This window comes from Marmota flaviventris, chromosome 9 (assembly GCF_047511675.1).
Source record: "Marmota flaviventris isolate mMarFla1 chromosome 9, mMarFla1.hap1, whole genome shotgun sequence".
NCBI lineage: Eukaryota > Metazoa > Chordata > Mammalia > Rodentia > Sciuridae > Marmota > Marmota flaviventris.
This window is the reverse complement of record NC_092506.1, coordinates 102,170,984-102,189,895: the sequence shown is the minus strand read 5'-3', so window position 1 is coordinate 102,189,895 and position 18,912 is coordinate 102,170,984. Positions and strand designations below refer to the sequence as shown.

Genomic DNA, 18,912 nt, shown 5'->3' with positions numbered 1-18,912 from the left:
GCCAGGGCCTGAGCATGGGAAGGACCAAGGGACATATTCCAGGTTCCAGAATGCCAATTCAAAGGCAGGGCCTGAAGATGAACCCCCATCCCCTCCTCACCCACCACCCCAGCCCACCACTGAGGTCACCTCAGGAAATGATATCTAGACACGTCCACTCATTTACTCACCCAACAAGCACAAATTGAGTACCTACTATTTTCCAGGTAAATATTCCTAGTTGCTTGAGTCCTAGCACCCAGAGCCCAGGGAGACGGAGGTAGTCGCGCCCACTGCCCTGTGACACATGCTGTAGTCACGGTGAGCACTGGATCTGCAGCATTCTGCCAAAAGCCCGAGGAGACCTAGAAGCCTAGATCTGACCTCCATACACCTCCATGCTCACACACAGGAAGGAGATCCACGAGAGCACAGAGGAATCTCTGGAAGTCTGTAACGGTCACTGGGTCATCACTAGAATCCTGAGTTCAAAGAAATCTACCTAGAGCTGTCCCCGGTCCAGAAACCTCCCAGAATACTGGGGCAATGCCCTACACCTGAGGAAAGAAGCCTCTAGTGACAGGGATGAGCTGATCCGGACGGTGACCAGCACCCCAGGAAACTTGGCAGGGGTTCAGGACCTGCTCTGAGCTCAGGCATATCTGGAATAAAATGGATCAAAGCCAGCCAGGGGGCAGGAAGCACACAGGGTGGGAGACGGGGACAGAAGCCCCTGGTCTCCCCAGGCAGGGCTGAGCTCCGGAGCTGTGGGAGGCTGTGATGCTGCTGGAGCCCCCAGGCTGGAAGGGCGAGGTGGGAGAGGGCATCAGAAATCCCAGGGAGGCCCCTGCTGGGGGTCATGGAAGCAGCTTCCCTACTAAATGGCACTTCCTCCAGACCTGGAGCTCTGGTCGGGACCTCTCCATGCTCCAGTGAGCTGCCAAGAGACTTTCTATGTCCACACCTGGCCATTTTCCAGGGCAGCTCCCCATGGAGCCCTGAAAGTGTGTACAAGGAGGGTCTCCTCAGGCACCCACCCATTCAGGCTCGTCCCCCCATGGTGGCCACTCTGGGTGGGCCCAGGGTGGAGAGTAGCAGGCTTCCAAGGAGCCGTGGGGCTGGAGCCTGGGAGAAGGCCAGAGGACTGTGGACTGCCTTGTAATTTAATTATTTGACTGCAGAAAGGAGACCTCATCTACTGGGTGCTCATCCTTGTTAAGCTAATTGTCTGTCTCCCTCACTCTCTTCTCCCCCCACTTGCTGGGGAAGCCGCTGCAGCCTAATTGAGTTATCATAAAGATAATGGCTGATGCTCCAGCCAGAGCTGAGAAAGGAGGATCCATCTCGCAGTGACTCCAGCTCCAGACAGGGCCCCCAGGGGCTGAGACCAGGCAGTGACGGAGGGAGGCTGCTGTATGGGCCTTTACCCAGAGTCTAACCCAGTGGCTGTTGCAAGGTCAACAGGGCTCTCTCTATGCTTTCCCAGCCACCAGCCACCCAGGAAGCTCCTTTAGGAGACAAAAGGATCTCTGGTGTGGTGTGTCTGGGAATTTCTCAGAGAAGCAGCCAAGCAGCATAGCGGGGAGAGGTTAGAATTAGCAGACAGATCGGGTTTCAAATCCCACTGTCACTGCTGGAGAGCAGGGTAACCTAGCACAGTTACTTCTCTGCTCCAAGCCTCCATGTTCTCATCTGTAAAATGGGAACAAGTAAGCTCACCTCACATTATTGGTAGGAGGATTTGGTGAGATAATGTGTATGAAACAACTGAACCACCAGTGGCATGAGCTTCTGCTCACCTGTCCTGACACCTGATGACTGTGGAGCAGGGGTGGCGATGGGACCTCTGGGAGGAGGCCGGAATTTAGCACCCTGGCTCTAAATGAGCAGCCTTGGGAGGTGCATGGGGAAGGGTCTGCGCTGGCCTTCCTCACTGCACCTGGGCACCTTGTGTCTCTCCCTTCCAGGCCCCAGAGGCTTGTCTGGGGAGAGAACATAGGCACAAGCCGAGCAGTGGGTCAGCAGGCAGATGGGAGTCAAAAAGCCCATGAGTTGGGGCTGGGGATGTGGCTCAAGTGGTGGCGTGCTTGCCTAGCATGCGTGAGGCACTGGGTTCGATTCTCAGCACCACATAAAAATAAAAAATAAATATTAAAAAAAAAAAGCCCATGAGTCAAATCCCAGGGCAAACCCGAAGGTCAGAGTTCACGCGAGGGGTCTGAGGCCTCGACAGAGACTGTGGGTCCAGGCAGGGCCCAGGGTGGAGGAGGGATGTGGGAGAGAGACACAACGGCAGAGCAGCCAGGCACGCTGGGGGACTCTGTGGACAGGAGAATGAGGTGCCAGAGCCTGGGGAGCTCTAGTCCAAGCCCAGAGCCCCCCGGTGAGCATCTGGCTGGGCTGGGGCAAGTGAGGCCTGATGGCAGCAACCCCTTGCCCGCCCAGTGCCCCCTCTGATCCAGCCCTTCGAGTTCCCACCGGCCTCCATCGGTCAGCTGCTCTACATCCCCTGTGTGGTGTCTTCGGGGGACATGCCCATCCGCATCACCTGGAGGAAGGACGGACAGGTGATCATCTCAGGCTCGGGCGTGACCATTGAGAGCAAGGAGTTCATGAGCTCCCTGCAGATCTCCAGTGTCTCCCTCAAGCACAACGGCAACTACACATGCATCGCCAGCAACGCGGCAGCCACCGTGAGCAGGGAGCGCCAGCTCATCGTGCGTGGTGAGTGGGGTCAGGCCAGCCTGGAGGAGCGCCAGGACCATCTCTCTAGAGTGCTGGCTTGAATCACAGGCTTAAGGGAGGTTGGCCATTGAAGATGGAGAGCCCCAGGCCTCTTATTTTCTAGGGCAGGAAACGAGTGGAGGAGATACTTGCTCAGTTAGTCCTTGGTTGAGGCAGGATTGGAACTCAGAACTCCTAGCTCCAGTTCCTGTACTCAATAAAAGCCTTCGGCCTCCAGGGTTTCAGAAGCTGCAGGCTCCCAACTTTATGATGGTCCAGAAAGGGCTGACATTGAATGAAGGTGCCCAAGCTCTAAGGGACCTCTCAGGAGCCAAGATGACCTTTCTCTCCCTACTTCCTCTCTTTTGGCAGTGCCCCCTCGATTTGTGGTGCAGCCCAACAACCAGGATGGCATCTATGGCAAAGCTGGTGTGCTCAACTGTTCGGTGGATGGCTACCCGCCACCCAAGGTCATGTGGAAGCATGCCAAGGGTGAGCCCCTGACCATCCAGCATCTCCAACAAGGGCAGGGAGGGCCAGGGAGGATGCTCAGATGGGACTGGGGCCTGTTCTCCACATGCAACTCAGTACTGGTGGTGGGGTTGGGGGGTCCTGGGTTCTGAGCTCTAGAGGACCCCTAACTGTAAATCATTTAGAAATCCTCAGCCACCCCCAGGGGTCTGCAGTCAGGGACAGCATCATGCTGACTTGACTCCACATTTTCTCTAGTCCCTACAGACTTGGCCCTTCTCCCAGCTCCAGCCCTAAAACTCAGGGTACATCTGCTAATCCCACCCTGCCCTGTCCACCCCAGGTCCCAGAGCCTCCACGCTGGCTTTTCACCACTCTATCTATTCTGGGATTTTGGTCCTTCTTAGAGCTCAACTTCATCCCAAGAACACATTCAGTATCTGAGTAAGGCCCACATCCTAGGCTGTGTCCATGCTGACCCAAAGCCCCCATAGAAGGACAGCTGGCCTTTTTTTCCCGGGTCGACTGCCATGAACCAGGAATTGCCATTTGAGGACTCAGTCCTGTCTTTGCTTATTGCCAAGTTGTCCAAAGGTTACTTTATCTTCCTCTCCCAGGAATGCATCCCAAGGAAGCTCAGTGGCAAGGTGGCATCTGCTGAAGCCATGTCCCCACCTCATCTGCTTGCTGCAGAGCTGGGGCAGGACCCGACCTCTCTGAGGGTCTTTCCTGTTGCCCCCCCAGGAGCTGTGTGGCTCTAGCACTTGGGGATGGTGCAGCTTTGCTACAATGTGGCCCTAGATCAGCAAAAGAAAGGTGTCAGGTTCACTCTTTTTTATATATTTTTATTTTTTAGTTGTAGTTGGACACAATACCTTTTTTTAATTTATTTTTATGTGGTGCTGGGGATCGGACCCAGGACCTTGCCCACACTAGGCAAGCGCTCTACCGCTGAGCCACAACCCAATCCCCAGCACTGCAAAAAAAAAAAAGAAAAGAAGAGAAAATCAGGTTCATTCTTAAGGCACCCCGTCCAACCCAGCTCACTTCCCAGCGAAGACCCAGCCCTCCTAACCTCTGCCTCCTTCCAGGGAGTGGGAACCCCCAGCAGTACCACCCAGTGCCCCTCACCGGCCGCATCCAGATCCTGCCCAACAGCTCCCTGCTGATCCGCCACGTCCTAGAAGAGGACATCGGTTACTACCTCTGCCAGGCCAGCAACGGCGTGGGCACCGACATCAGCAAGTCCATGTTCCTCACTGTCAAGAGTGAGTCCTGCCCCACACACCCACCCCGCACCCCGATCTCAGGCCAAGGCCATCTCTGCGCTCTCCCTGGCTGTCCCCTTGGTTTCCACTGGTCCATCTATGAAGGGGAGACAGGAAAGATGCCTCCTCCAAGGTGGGCTTGGGACTGTCCAAGGGTCTAGTGACATGTGACATTACTAAGCACTAAGCCTGAATGGCCCCAACACACCCCACCCCCAGTTCTGATAAGCTCATGATTTTCTGTGCTGAGATACCATAAGCCATCCCATTTACTATGACCTGTAGGTTGGCAATTCACTCTGAATGCTTATGCCAAAGTATTTCTGTTACTTAATACCACCTCCATGCATTCAACCCTTTGTGGCTTAGAAAGGAAAGTACCATGCAGACAACGTAGAAGAAAAACCCTGGGCTCCAATTCCACATCTACCAAATGAGCTGTGTGACCTTGGGCAAGTCACTTCATCTCTCTGTGCTCTAGTTTCCTCACCTGGCACTAGAGGTTCAATCCCAGCCTACTTGCCTCCCAAAATTATTATGAATAATACAGGAGCTTATGATGGAAAGAGGAAGGTGCTTTGAAAAAGCCATTGGAGCAGTACAATATACCTCCATTTAGTGCTGCTTCTATGGCTTCTAATCCCCACACTCAGAGCTGGCCTCAAAGGTGTTGGAAAGCCACCATTTATATGCTAGGATTCTGTTAGAGTCACAGAGCCATTCCTACTGAGCCAGCCTGTCCCTTTACACACGGCGGGGTCTATGTAGCGGGTCCCTGAGGATCATATCAGGAATAGAGTGTCATCTGGCCCTGTGTCTGGGACTGTGCACCTTGGCAGGCAGAGGTCAGCACCTGAGCCGTAGCGTCTCACCCACCATGTATGGATCTGGGGGCTGTGACTTGGTCACTGTGTGACTTTGATGAGCATACTTGGTCTCATGGCAGCTCACCTTCCTGATCTACAAAACGGGGGTCATGATAAGGTGGGGTTCTGCCTTGTGTCGAGCAGGAGTCTAGTGTTGTGCGGCAGCTGCACCATAGACCAAGCCACCAGTGACCACTCTTCCTGGCCATCCCCCCAGGGCTCGCGGGGAGGCGGCTGACCAAGTGCCCACTCGAGGTCCAGCCTGCCCTCCCCGGAGTTCCCCCTCCAACCACCGTGGCTTCCCCATCACTCCCAGCGCCCGCGCTCTGCTCCGCACACACAGGGAAGCCCGGCCGGCGATCGATGCTCAGGGAGCTCCAAGCTGAGCCGGAATCCCCGCCCTGGGGAGCCGCTTCCCTCACACTATCAAAAAGCACTTTGTCCTCAATAAAACCAGGCAATCAATCTACATCCCTCCGCCAGGGAGAGCTTGGCTGATTCTGAGAGCAGAGGAAGAGCAGGCACCTCTGGGTATTTGATCCTTATCTCCCCACTGTCAGCAGGATGAGTCTCAACTCCTTGCAGCAGATTCTTTCTTTTTTTTTCTGTCTTTGCTATTTTTCTTGAAGTTAGAGGCTTCACTGAGCGGGTGTGGCTGCTGTTCTGTGGCGTGTGATTTTTCTGTAGAGATGAGGGGACTCTGGTGGCAGAGGATGCAGGGTCAGCGGGTGGGCTGTGTGTGAAGAGACTCAGTTGGTGTCAGGCTGTCCCTGAAGTCCCGGGGGTCTGGACAGCCTCTGCCATCCATCTTCCCAACCAGGCAGCAGCGAGGAGACGCTGAAGTATTTGGAGAGCACGAATGTTATAAATCCAGGGCCTCCTGGTGAGCCCCTCCCACCACACACACACACACACACACACACACACACACACACGTGTCACCCTCTGCCCTTCGGGGAATGCAGGCGTTTCCTGCAGCACTAATGAGTCAGGGCAGAATCTGGTCCATTTCCTTCCCACCTTCCCCCCACCCCACTGCCCTCACTTCAGCTCTCTCTCCCCAGTAAGACCCAGGTGCTTCCCCTCCCACATCTGCTCTCTCACATGCAGGTCTGGGTCCCATTTCCCTGCCTGTCAGGCCCACCTGCCCCTGTGATGGCGTCTCTCAGCACTTCCTCTCAGTCTCTCTGCACCAGGCTCCTGGCTCCCTCCCAGACCTTCCTGCACAGCTGCCTTCCAACTGTGCCCTTTCCCACACCCTCTCCCCAGTTCCTGTCCACACTGTCCTTGAAGACCCTGGGCAGCCTGAGCAATTCTACATGGTACCTGGAGCCAGCCATTTGCAGAGCCAATTTGAAGGCTTGCCTCCAACACGCAGGGAAGATTTGGCCCAAAGCAGCTCCACCTCACCAGGCCTCACGCCTCTCTGAACTTTCAGAGGGTGGGAAGCTCAGTCGGCTGGCTCCCAGAGCCCACAGCACCTCCCTTCTGTTCTCCCCACCCATCTTCCCCTTCACTCTCTGCCATTCACACTAGGTTAGGTGTAATCACTGCGTTTTCAACTTCAGATGTTTTCCACTGGTCATGGGTTTATCAGGATGTAACCCCATAGTAAGTCGAGGAACATTTGTGCTTTTTACTCATTGGTAAGATTTAAATGAGGGACTGGGGGCTTGATTCATGGTAGAGCACTTACCTAGCATGTGTGAGGCCCTGGGTTTGATCCCCAGCATAACAACAACAACAAAAAAAAAAGTGAATAAATAAATGAGACCATGTTCTTACAGCAATTAGTACAAAATACACATTGAGTAATTGTTAGCAATCATTTAGTTTCAGTGCTGGAAACCTAGCTTAGTGTAATTCAGGGTTGTTCTTCTCAGGGAATTTAGAATTATGGAGGGGAAATAGACATATACCCCAAAACAACCATAATACACAATTGATAAGTACCTTAAAAACTACCAATGAGCAGACTCAAAAAGAACCAGGGCTAGGGGTGTGGCTCAGGACTAGAACACTTGCCCCCATGCAAGAGTCCCTGGGTTTCCCCAGCAGCAGAAAAAGAATAATCAGAGATGGAATCATGAATTTTACCTTTGGGGGTGAATAAAGGGTGTCAAGAAAAGCTTCACAGTAGGGCTCAAGGGACAAAAAGGTTCTGAGATGAGCCAATAAAGGTGAAGGTCATGCCAATCCAGGGAGGAACAAATAGCACAAGTGAGGTCATGGGGCAGGAAGGGCCATGAATGTCATATGGTAACGTAAGAGGTCAGGGTGTCTGGCAGAGAGTGAAGGGGAGGATGGACAGGCAGAATAAAATGTGAGATGCTATGGCTTTGGGAGCTACATAGGGTCTTCTTGTGTTGAGCAAACTTTGAGACCAGGCTACAAACCAGAGTTTCAGGAACCCAAAAGTCTGGTGGGGGTTGAGATTCCAAAGCTGGTTCTTGGAGAATTATCCCCATACAGAACCCTCCTCAGGGCCTAAATTAGGCAGGGTTCTCCAGAAGGACAGAACTAATAGGATGTAGGTAGATAAATAGGATGAAGGGAGCGAGGGAGGGATAGATAGATAGATAGATAGACCGACAGATTAGAGGGTATTTATTAGAGGAATTGGTTTATATAATTATGGAAGTTGAGAAGTCCTACTAGTTGTCTGAGAACTGGAGACCCTGGGATGCAAGCAGCAGGACTCAGTTCGAGAGGAAAGGTCTCAGAACCAGTGTGGCCAATGGTATACTCAGTCCAAGGCTAAAGGCCAAAGAACCAGAAAACCCCTGGGACAAGTCCTGGAGTCTAAAGGCCAGAGAGCTGGAGGAGACCTAATGCCCAAGGACTGGCAAACAGAGGAAACTGCTTTCCTCTGCCTTTTTGTTCTCTCTGGGTTCTCTGATTAGATGGTGCCCATAATGAGGACGGATCAGTTCACCACTCACATGCCAATCTCCTCTGCAAACACCCTCACAGACACTCAAAAATGAGGCTCTACCAGTCCCTAGGTGTTCCTTAGTCTAGTCAGTTAACCCCTGAAATTACCATCCTAGGGCCCTAGGGGTTTGTTAGAGTGGGAAAGCAGTTTCACAAGTCCTTGGACATCCTTGCTGACAACCAACCAGGCCCAACTGGCCCCCACTCCCTCCTGACCCCAGAGTCTTGGTGTGGGCTGAGCTCATGAGTACTGAGCACGCTGCGGGTCCCCCTACCCTGTGCACAGCACTTGTCACTCTGCCTGTGAGGCTGGCCGGCAATAACACCTTTTCAGGGAACTGAAGATACTGGATCAGGGTCACTGGGTAGAGTAGCCCCAGCTGAGACCAGAACTTATCTCCAGGATTGGGAAGAAAGAGCACAGGCTGAGAGTCCAAGGACTGGCCGCTTATCCTGGCTCTGTGACTCTGGCTGTGCATTCACAAGCTGTCCCTTCCCTTCTCTGGGCCTCGGTTTCCTCATCTGTACAATAAGGGACCTGAACTAGAATCCAGTCCCAGCTGACCCAAGGCCCCTTCCACCTCAGACAGACTCTGATTCTTCAGCATGTGTATCTTTTCAGGGCACCAGACCACCTCCCAGAACTTGGTTGAAAATAAATGTAATTAACAGAAGAAAATACCACATCCACAGAGTTGCCTTTTATCTCCCTTTTAAATATATATTTTAAAAGAGAGATAATGACCAAAAGGGGGAGGAGGCAATTCCTCCTCTAAGTGACACATGAGGAAAAAAATAAAGCATCTTCAAAGAGAATTCTTCAGTGAGAGGCAGGTACAAAGCCGAGCAGCTTCATCTGGGGTAGAAGGGGGCTGGCTGTTTTGATGCCACCACCTTGTGGCAGTGCCTCCTGGGACCTGCTAGCTCCCTTGTCCAGCAGGTTACCTTATTAGACAGGTCTCATTACTGTCCCCAGAGTCCCCTTCACCCTTGTGAAGGCTCCAGTGATTGGGCCACAGACAAAGCCCACGGCCAATTAAACCCATGAGGGCTCTTTGTTTGGTTTGAGTTTTGATTTGTTTGTTTAGCAAAATGTCAGGCCAATTAAAATGAGATCCAAGAGCCTCAGCAAGCACACACCCCTGCAAGTCACAGGAAGTCAAGAGCGGGGAGACGGGGAGACAGGCCAAACTCTCATGGGAGTGAAGGAGGGAAGGAGCCTTTGGACAGGAGTGGACCAGGTCACCTGCTATGGCTGACCATGGGCAGGTACCAAGGTCTGGATGCAAAGCCTTAGAAAACACAACTGTAGCTGCTGACAGAGCTGGTCCTGATTTCCAATTTGCCCAGTGGAAACGCCTCTGTCAGATCGGAGTAGCACCTTCCTTAGACCTGGGTGAATGGGTCCCTGCTCCACCCACAGGGCAAGGAGTCTATGGATAAAGGAAATGGCCACAAATCCCTTTCGTGCTCTGGTACCCAGGGAATTCCCTCCCTGAACACCCCAAACTGCTTCCAGGGTTTCCAGGCCTCCCCCAAAATCTGTCCTCCCCAACAGGCCTCGCCACCAGATGACCCTTAACCTAAGGGAAGGCAAGTAGATGGAGCCAGGATGTATGGATGGGCATGGCCCACACAAGGCCCCTTACAGCACCGATGATAAACTGAGGCACAGAGGCCAAGCAATGGGCACAAGGCTTTCCTGTGATAGGTTCTGTCTCCTCACCAGAGTGAACCCTCTTGGGTCTGTGTGGGAATTCCCGCCCCTGGCACGCAGCATGGCACAGGCCTCTGCCCACTTGGCATTGTGTGCCAGGGACTGAGAAACTGACTGGCCCCCTGGCCCACAGGACTGGCCTAGTAACAGCTGGCACCGTAGTCCACCACCTGGGCTCTTCCCTTGGCCCTGTGAGCCGCTCTGACTGGGTGAGGAGTAGGGGGCTGGGTCTGCAAACAGTGGGAAGGAGGCAGGGAAGCCCAGTGGTGCGCAGGGCACAGGGGCCGAGGCAGGAAGCTGAGCCGGCTGGCCCCCACCACAGCTGTGGAATTTAGGGGCTGTTACCTCCCTCTCCTCCCAGGCGATGGTCATTGGTCCACCTCACCTGCCCAGCCTCAGGGTGGCTGAGAGGACCCTGTGCTGGCCTATGCCACGCCAGGGTGTCTGCTCAGCCAGCAGGGGCCTCCCCCTGCTGCTGAAGGAGGAGGGAGGGGGAGAGGGAAGGAGGCACTGTGGTGATTTCCATGGCGATGATTATCCAGCTGGCTCTTTGGCCTTATTGATTTTCAGACTTCATGGAGTAAGGAACAACACTTTATCTCCTTCATCAAACAGAGGGGAGGAGAGAGGCCAGACAGAGCTTCTTAGCAGGCCAGGCTCCCCACTGCGCCTCCTTCAGAGGCAAAGGAGGAGTCAGCAAATCTTCCAGAGCCCTGGCCAGGGCGTCTGCAGCCCTGTGCCTGCCCAGGCCAGCCCTAGCCACCGCAGGACCCTGGAAGGTCAAAACAAGTCATTCACTTAGGGGACAGAAAGGACCTGAGCAGGGAGTGAGGAGCGTTTCTCCCGCTGGTGCCCCCCACTGCACCCTAGGTAACTGAGACCTGCCACTCCCTCTCCCTGGGACTTGGTTTGCACCTCTGTTCAGCGGGGTCGCAACCCTCCTGTCACTGTCCCTCACCCACTAAGCATTGACAGAACTCAACAAGTGGGTCACATTCTACTGAGCTGATGGTGGCCAGGAGCGGGTGTTCAGGCTGCAGCTCCGGCCATTCAGGGGGCCACAAGAAAGGCGAAGATGAGTCTGAACCAACAAAACATGGGCTCGCGCCTGCCTCGTGCCCCCAGAGTACCACTGGAGCTCCACAGCACATCCCAAACCAGCCCCAAAGAGCACCGTGTGCAGAGGCTTTAAGGTAGAGTAAAACGTCTCCCTGTGGGACAGTCCCCCATCCCGCCCACGCCTTCTCATCTCCATAGCAACCAGGCCCAACAGGCAGGGGAGGCTTTACTGAAGAGATCAATGAGAGGAACCTCTTGTGTCTGTCCCCAGGAGCCTCATCTGGGCCCCTCTCTCCCTCCTAGAGGCTTTGGGCTGTAGCGGTGTAAAGCACATTATCACCTGTCCCCCCTGAAATCCCCCCAACCACAGCACTGAGGAATTTCCAAGTGGATGTGGGCTTCAAGGCATCATTCAGGGCAGATCAGAGGGTACAGCATTGTGTGCATCGTGCAAGTCACTCGGGGTAGCAGTGCCAGTCAACACGCCCAGCAAGACAGCTGGGGCATGGTTGGGTGGCCAGGTTTAGTAGGTAGGAAGATGCCGGCATGACAGAACCCCCAACACTGCCCTCCCTGGGGAGCCCAGAGCTTCTCCCCAGTTAGATCGACACCCATCTGACGGATGGGGCAGTATAAATTGTTGAGTCAGCCAAGCAGTGAGCATGGTGTTCCTGCGTGGCCCACAGGTCCAGCACGTGTCAAGGTCTACTTTGCCTCTTTGCTCTTGTTATTGACATCATATCACAGTCTCCGTGACTCTTAAAAAAGAGAGATTTATTTTGGCTCGTGGTTCTGGAGGCCCAAGGTCAAGGGGCCGGAACTGGTGATGATGGCTTTCCTGTTGGCAAGGTCCCACGGTGGTACAGGGCATTATGCAGTGCGAGATGGGCAGCATATGCATGTGGGTGCACACGGGCTCACACGGGCGTGCCTGTGTGTTTGTCCTCTGGTCTCTCTTCTCATAAAGCCACCTGAGTTCAGTCATGGGGGATCTGCCTGATGACCTTATCCACTCCTGATCACTCCCCAAAGGCCCCCCTCTAGACACTAGGGTCAGATGAAGTTTCCACCCTCTTGAGTCCTCACAATGGGGATGAAACTCGAACACAAGAACCCTTAGGACATACCCAAACCTTACTCAAGCAGCCCACAAGGCAGCAAGGCAAAATTAAACCACTGTCCTCTCCTCCAGGACAAAAGGCAAGGCCATGTGCTAAGTGTGGCGGCACTATCTGCATGTGACATTAGGTTAGAGAAGGAAAACCCCAGAATGAACAGACAGGGCAGAACTTCCTGGAGGCAGGAGACCATGAGTTGAGCCTGAAGGGTAGGTAGATTTGGATTGGCAGGGGAAGAAAGGAAGCCTCCAGGCAGAGGGACAGTCTGAGCAAAGGCCCTGGGGTGCGAAGCTCCCATGAGAGGTGGCAAGAAGAGCAAGCATCAAACCAGAAGGTGGCAGCTAGGGATGAGGGTTGGGGCTGGATGGGAGAATGGCACTGAAGTCTGGGCATGACGGACTAGGTAATGGGAATGACAACAGGATCCTGAGTGGGAGAGGTGGAGAGGAAGCGGGACTCTAAGAGACATTTTGAAGGAACAAATATCAGGCCTCGATGGGTAAACAGAGGAAGCCCAGAGAGTCAAGGGCTTGAGGCTGAGAGATGAGGAAAACAGGGTGGAGGCGTGGAGAGGTGGCAGGATTGCTGTGGCCAAGAGATGACAGGGAACACCCTGAGGCAAGCAGACACTCTCCCTAGAGCTGAGCACTGGCCCAATGACCCCAAGGCCCCAACCAAGGTGATTCTCCAATCACATGTGACTGGCAGGTGTCCTGTCCTGAGTTGCGAACAGATTCACCCAGAAACCACCCTGCCCTGCCCTCTGGGCCTCTCAGGTCTAGAGAATTGAGATGGGGCAGGGTTGCCCAGTTGGCGCACCATTCATCAGGTAGCTAGGGAGCAGCTGCTCTGAGCCCCTCCCTGTACCCAGGGCTGCAGGTGGGATTAGGGGCAGGGCGGGGTGGTCTTTGCACACTCTGAGCTTCCTGCCTTCTGCCAGCCAGGGCCCTTGGGGCCGGGAGTGGACGCAGATTAAATTCCCCACACAGCTGGGAGAGCAAAGCCCACACCACCTGGCACCTTAGGAAGCCCTTCTGACTCCACAGAGCAGAGCCATGGCCACCCTCTCTGGGCACCAAGCACTGAGAACCTTCGCGACTTGCCGGATCCCTGCCTTGGTTTCCCCAGCTACAGAAACAAAGGCCTGCAAGCTGGGTGGCCTACAACTTGAACCTGTTCTCTCCCAGTTCTGGGAGTCTGAAGGCTGACATCCAGGTATCTGTAGGGCCGTGTTCTCCTGAAGGCTCCAGAGGAGGGCTCTCCTGGTGCTGCCGGAAGTCCTGAGCGTTCCTTGACCATAGACACATCACTCTGGTCTCTGCCCCCATTGCCACAGGGCCATCTCCCTCTTCACATCCTCTGTGCACTTCTATGGCTGCTTTGGAGGTGCGACAGCTGAGCTGAGTAGTCATGCCAGAGACCTGAGGCCCGTGAAGCCTCAAGGATTCACTATCTGGCCCTTTACCGAAAAGTTTGCTGACCCCATTCACAGTGATGACCCGGAAGTACCTTCCCCAAGTGATCAAAGAAAGACGGCCCACCTCCTTCTGTTTCTGAAAGGATTCTAATGATCAGATGACCTTTTATCTCTAAAGCCTCCTGCCCTCCAGAGCTGTGGAGGGAGGGGTTTTAATGAGCTATTTCATGAACAGCATTAACCACGGCACACGCACATAATAAGCACACAGTAAATGTTAGTTGTGACTATTACTATCATTTTCCCAACATTCTCAGGGAAATAGAGGATGAGAAGCAGGCAGAAATCCCCATCCCCACCTTCATTTGAGAACAACCCCCCTCCCACTCCAGGAAGTGACTGGCCCCATTTTATAGCTGGACAAAGTAAGGCCAGCCAAGTCCAGCTGGGCCTACCATGCAGCAGAGACAGGTCTGTGGTCCAAGTCTCTGAGGTCCTGTGCTCCCCAGCCCTGTCCCCTTCACAGCTCTGTGGTCCTGCTAGTTCTGATCCCTGAGTACTCAGGCAGTGGACAGCCAGGGTCCCCTGAGCCCCCAGCTCCCCGGGCACCTCCCCACTGGCTCTCAGAAGCGAGGCTGATTGCTTCCATGCAATTTGAATTAATCTCATGCTTCAGGTGGAGCTTGGCTAATCAGGGGAGACAAGACACCGAAATGGGTGCAATCAAATTAACAACGCCACAGCCCTGGCTCTTTAAGAAGGGGAAAACAAAGCAGCCACCAGAAGCCCTCACCCCCAGCCTTTCCCAGGGGAAGCCCAGGGCTGCCACCACCCAGGCTGAGCAAAGCCTCTCCCACCCACCCCAGGCCCAGCACCCCTCATGCCCACAAGGTCCCTTTGTGGCGGCTTATCTCACACAGCCAAACAAGCTCCCGTCCTTGTCAGGAGCTTGTTAACAAGGAGCAGAGACACAAGCCTTTGGGGGAGAGAGGCGAGTGTGCTGGGCTGGGGAGAGGGGCCCACTCACCTCTCAGGGCTGCCTGTAATCCTTCCAGAAACAAAAGCAGTTGCGAGCCCAGCCAGGGGCTGCCTTCTCCCCTGACAAGGTGGGTTGGCAGAGCTCGCAGGCTGTAGGGCACCCGTTGTTTCCAGGAAAAGCCTCTTCCTAGGGCAAAGAAGAGGAGGTCCAGGAACGTGATTTGGCAGACCAAAAGTGGCCTTTTTAACGAAAAGCTCTATGAGACTCCTGAAAAGATTTCAGTTAGGCTTTCAGAAGAACTTCCTGAGAAAGCAAAGACCCTTCCCTGGGGACAGTGAAGAATCCCAGGACTTTGCTGCCTTCTCCCAATCTGTTGGCTTTGGGGCTGACCCAGCTGGAGCAGGGGAAAGACCAGAGGGCATGAAGAGGGTCCACCCAGCCCTGTGGCGCTTCCCCCAGAGCAGTAAGAACCTCCTAGAGGTGGAGGTGGCTCCTAAGGAATGCAGGTGCCCAGGCCCACCCGGGACCCATTAAACCAGAGCCTCTGCACGTGCCATCTGTGCCATAGTATCTCTCAAAACTTCCAGGTGGCTCTCATGTACAGCTGGGGCTGAGAACCTCCTCCACCCCCTACGCAGCTCGCCCAGATGAGAGAGCTTCACCCCTGGACCCCCAACTCCGGGCCCATCCTTTATCCCCAAGCCAGCCTGCAGCTCAGCTCCAGCCCTCCCACTCCCTGGCACTTGCTCCAGTGTCTGTTGTCCTTTGACCAGTGTCACAGTGTGTGAGACCTCAGACACTCTGGGTTGGGCCCTGGCTCTGCTACTCACCAGCCATGTGACCTTGGACTATTTGCTTCTCTAAGCCTCAGTTTCCCCAGTATAAAGTGGGAATAAAAATAGGGTTATTGTGAGTGCTCAGTGCACCGGAGCGTGTTTGAGAACTCAGAACAGTGTGTGGACGCAGCGAGTCCTCGGTAAGATCGACCTCGCGCTGTGTTAGCACACCGCGCCCGAGAACGGTAAGGACGTGCCCTGTGGAAGGTGACTTTTCTGGCCTCTCACGCATGACATCAGCCCCTGTGGAAGGTGACTTTTCTGGCCTCTCATGCATGACGTCAGCCCCTCCCAACCACCGATGGTATCCTCCTCCTGCTCCCTCCATGTCCCCTTCCCACTCACACTGCTGTCTCCTCTGGGTATTCAACACAGAGCTTCCCTCCCTGGTGGTTTGGGGACTGTCAGAAACACCAGCTGAGCTCCCATCACCAAGGAAGAAAGGGAGGCAGACAGGCACCCAGGGAGCCTGGATTCCTGCCCCTACTCCTGCCCGGGACCCAGCCTGCCCACTCTAGTTTTCAGCCTCCCTCTGTACCTCTCCCAAGATTCATCCACAGTAGAGGGAAGGGAAAAATAGGCAAGAGAAGGCTGAGCTAAAACTAAAGAAAAAGGAGCTTGTGAATTGTCAGGGGACATGGGACTTGGTCTTCTTGCTGTTGTCACTAAGCTATGTAACCTCAGACAGATCACTTGACCTCTCTGAGCCTTCATTTCTTCATTGACGATGGCAGGGGTAATAGGCCCTAGGCCACCTCCTTAACATAAATAAAGCTTGCTGCAAAAGTGCTTTTTAAACTGCAAGGAGCAGGCTCCTCCCTCTCAGGGGGTGAGACCTCAGAGGAAGGGGGAAGCTGAGGAACAAGGGTCTACATAGGCACAGGGTTCGTCATCCCCAGGGCAGTGTCTGGGGACCCGAGGACTCCACCTCCAGGCCTAGGGGTTGGTGGGAAAGTGCGTGGCTGCTGGGGGTAAGTGAGGCGGCAGAGCTGTCTCATGGTCTTTTAAAAATCTATCAGCCTCTCACATCAAATTAAAATGTAAATAGCAGCTGGTCCGGGCAGGACCTCAGGGGTGACAGGAGCCGGCCTGCGAGTAATTTCACAGACGGGAACCGGTTACATCGGATTCTGACAACTGTCTTGTTTCTGAAATTGATTTCCTCTCCCCTCTGCTTGCGGCCCTGGGAGGGCCTGGAGTGAGGGGAGGGGCGGCGCCTCCCCAGCCCTGCTGCCTGTGCTGGGGCTCCCGCCAACAAGGCCCCACCGGACAGAGTGGGACAGAACCAGGAGGAAGAGACCAGGGATTTCTGCCACCTAAGGCAATGGCCAGAGCCTGGTTGGCCAGTCCTCCCTGCCTTGGAGTGAGTAGACAGCAGCCCTGGGCAGGGTGTCTGGCGCTGGTGCTTGGGAGCCCCCTTTCCATGGATGGGAGCTGGTTCCCAGGCTGTGGCTGTAGCTGCCCTGGGAGGCCCACAGTCCCACCCTGGAGACAGGCACTGTGCCCTTAGGGCATGCCCCATGGGGAACTCCAGAGAGTGTCTGCTCGCCATGTGGGGTGTCCCCTGTAGTCGCCTGGACACTGCTTTGCCCCCTGCCACAGTGTGGCCACTTGCAATGCAGAACACTGGTGAAAAGCTGTCAAGCTCTAAATGAGATGGGCCTGCCTCACCCAGAGACTCACCGGGGACCTCGGAGACTCCCACCCCCCACCCAAGGGGAGGCTCACCAGCTCCTGTGCCCAGCCCCTCCAGCTCCCAAGGCCACAGGAAGTGCCCCTCCCCGACACCCAGCTTTGTACAGAGAAATTCATGTTCCCTGGTTGTTAATTGAGTCACATTGCAGGAGACAACCAAGTTGGCCTGGTTAAAGCCTCCTGCGTCCTGTGGGAGCAGCGCGCTGGCCGCATGGCTGTCATCAGCATTTTCCATGCACGACTCAGCCCTGTGCTTACAGTCCCCTCCCACCCCCCAGCTGCCCTACCTGGGCCCTAAGGCTGCAGTCCCTGCTATCCACCCCAGGAGTCACCTGCTGAGGCTGCTGGGCCACAGGGAGACCACAGCCAAATTCTGCTTCCCATCGCCAGACCGTGTGCGGGGCAGGCGGGCAGACAGATGGCTGGCAACAGGCCTCCAGCCTCTGCGCCCACAGCTTACAGGCCAAGAACCACCTGCCCTGCCAGAAGCCTTGGTTTACTTGTGTGAAAAATGGGGATAATAACACTTATTCCTTATGGTTGGTGTTGGGAGGAATCCTTGAAAATAAGCCAAGAGGCAAAGGCATCCGGCTTGTTGCCCGCCCGCTCCATCCTGAGCATCACGGACACCAGCCAGGCCACAGAGCTATGCCAGGACCCAGGCTTTGGAGCAGGGGAGTAATCACAGGCCTCCCTCAGCAGGGTTCGTCCACGTACAGTGCTTAGAGCACTGCGAGCACTCGGCCAACGCTCCATAGCACAGGGACTATAAAAGTGTGCAGGTGTGTGTGCACACGCATGATCGTGTAGAGGAAGGGTGCTCAAGGGCATTGCCTTCGTGTGTAGGAACGGGTATTCATCACCTCTGGATATCGACCTGCAAGGTCGTTTGTGGGACGCTGCATGTGGGTTCATGGTAAGGGGGATGGCAGTGGAGACTGTTCATTGGTTGTGTTCTGGGCACCGCCTCCATGTGCAAGTGGGTGTCTGCACATGAACACCTCCCAGGGAATCCTTGGGGGTCTTCCTTCAACCCAGAAAGTCTCCATACAGGGAAGACCCACGGTGCTCATTACTGCCGCTCAGTGGAACAGCGAGTCCTCGTGGCCCAGAGCAGGAGGCGAGGCCAGGGAAGAGGGAGACGGGGGCCGGCACCTGCTGCCTTGGGCTCAGCTGTGCAACAGCCAGGACGGCTGAGGCCCCCAGTCAAGGGCACAGGAGAGAACCACAGAGCTTGGAGGAGGGAGGGGCACAGTGGAGAGGTCTCTGTTCTAGTTTGCTGGTGGGAAGACTGTGGGGCAGGGAGAACAGAGGAGTGTTCCCTGTTGCTTGTCCAGGACAAGGGACTGAAGACCCCCATATGCTAGGAGATGGGTGCCCTGATCATGGGGATCACTTTCCTAAACAGCCATTTCCCCAGGGCCATTATTCCTCTCCCCTGAGACCCAGACACCCCCAGGACCCAGAGACAAGGGCTTGGATCCAGGCCCCAGCTCTTCCCTGGTTTTCCACCCCTGGTACAGAGAACTGCTGCCCCATACGGCAGCCCTTTCCCTAAACAGCAGGAACTACTAGAAAATTCCTCCTTGGGCCTAACAGGAGGCCCCCTCCTCTGCCTTGCCTATGACCCCCCTCAGTCCCTGCAGTCACCACATTCCCAGATTCTAGAACCATGTGAAGTCCGTTCATCTTCCTGGCCAGACCCAGGTGGTCAATGTCTTCTGCCAAGGAGAGAGTCTAGAACAGGACAGAACATTTCACGGGCAGCCTGAGCTTATAACTGTTAGTCCTACAAATGGGAGGTAGGTCTGACCGCCTGGCCTTACCGCCCACCATTAGTAGTGTGGCC

General features: G+C 54.9%; 1 protein-coding gene across 1 annotated transcript in view; it reads left to right on the top strand.

The window, feature by feature from the left end:
* Dscaml1 (DS cell adhesion molecule like 1) overlaps positions 1-18,912 on the top strand; it is a 301,271-nt gene that overhangs the window by 232,990 nt on the left and 49,369 nt on the right. Inside the window, exons 7-9 of the mRNA XM_027930592.2 lie at positions 2,425-2,703; positions 3,076-3,195; positions 4,266-4,442. Coding sequence (XP_027786393.2) covers positions 2,425-2,703; positions 3,076-3,195; positions 4,266-4,442 — 576 coding nt within the window. The remainder of the gene's footprint in view (positions 1-2,424; positions 2,704-3,075; positions 3,196-4,265; positions 4,443-18,912) is intronic.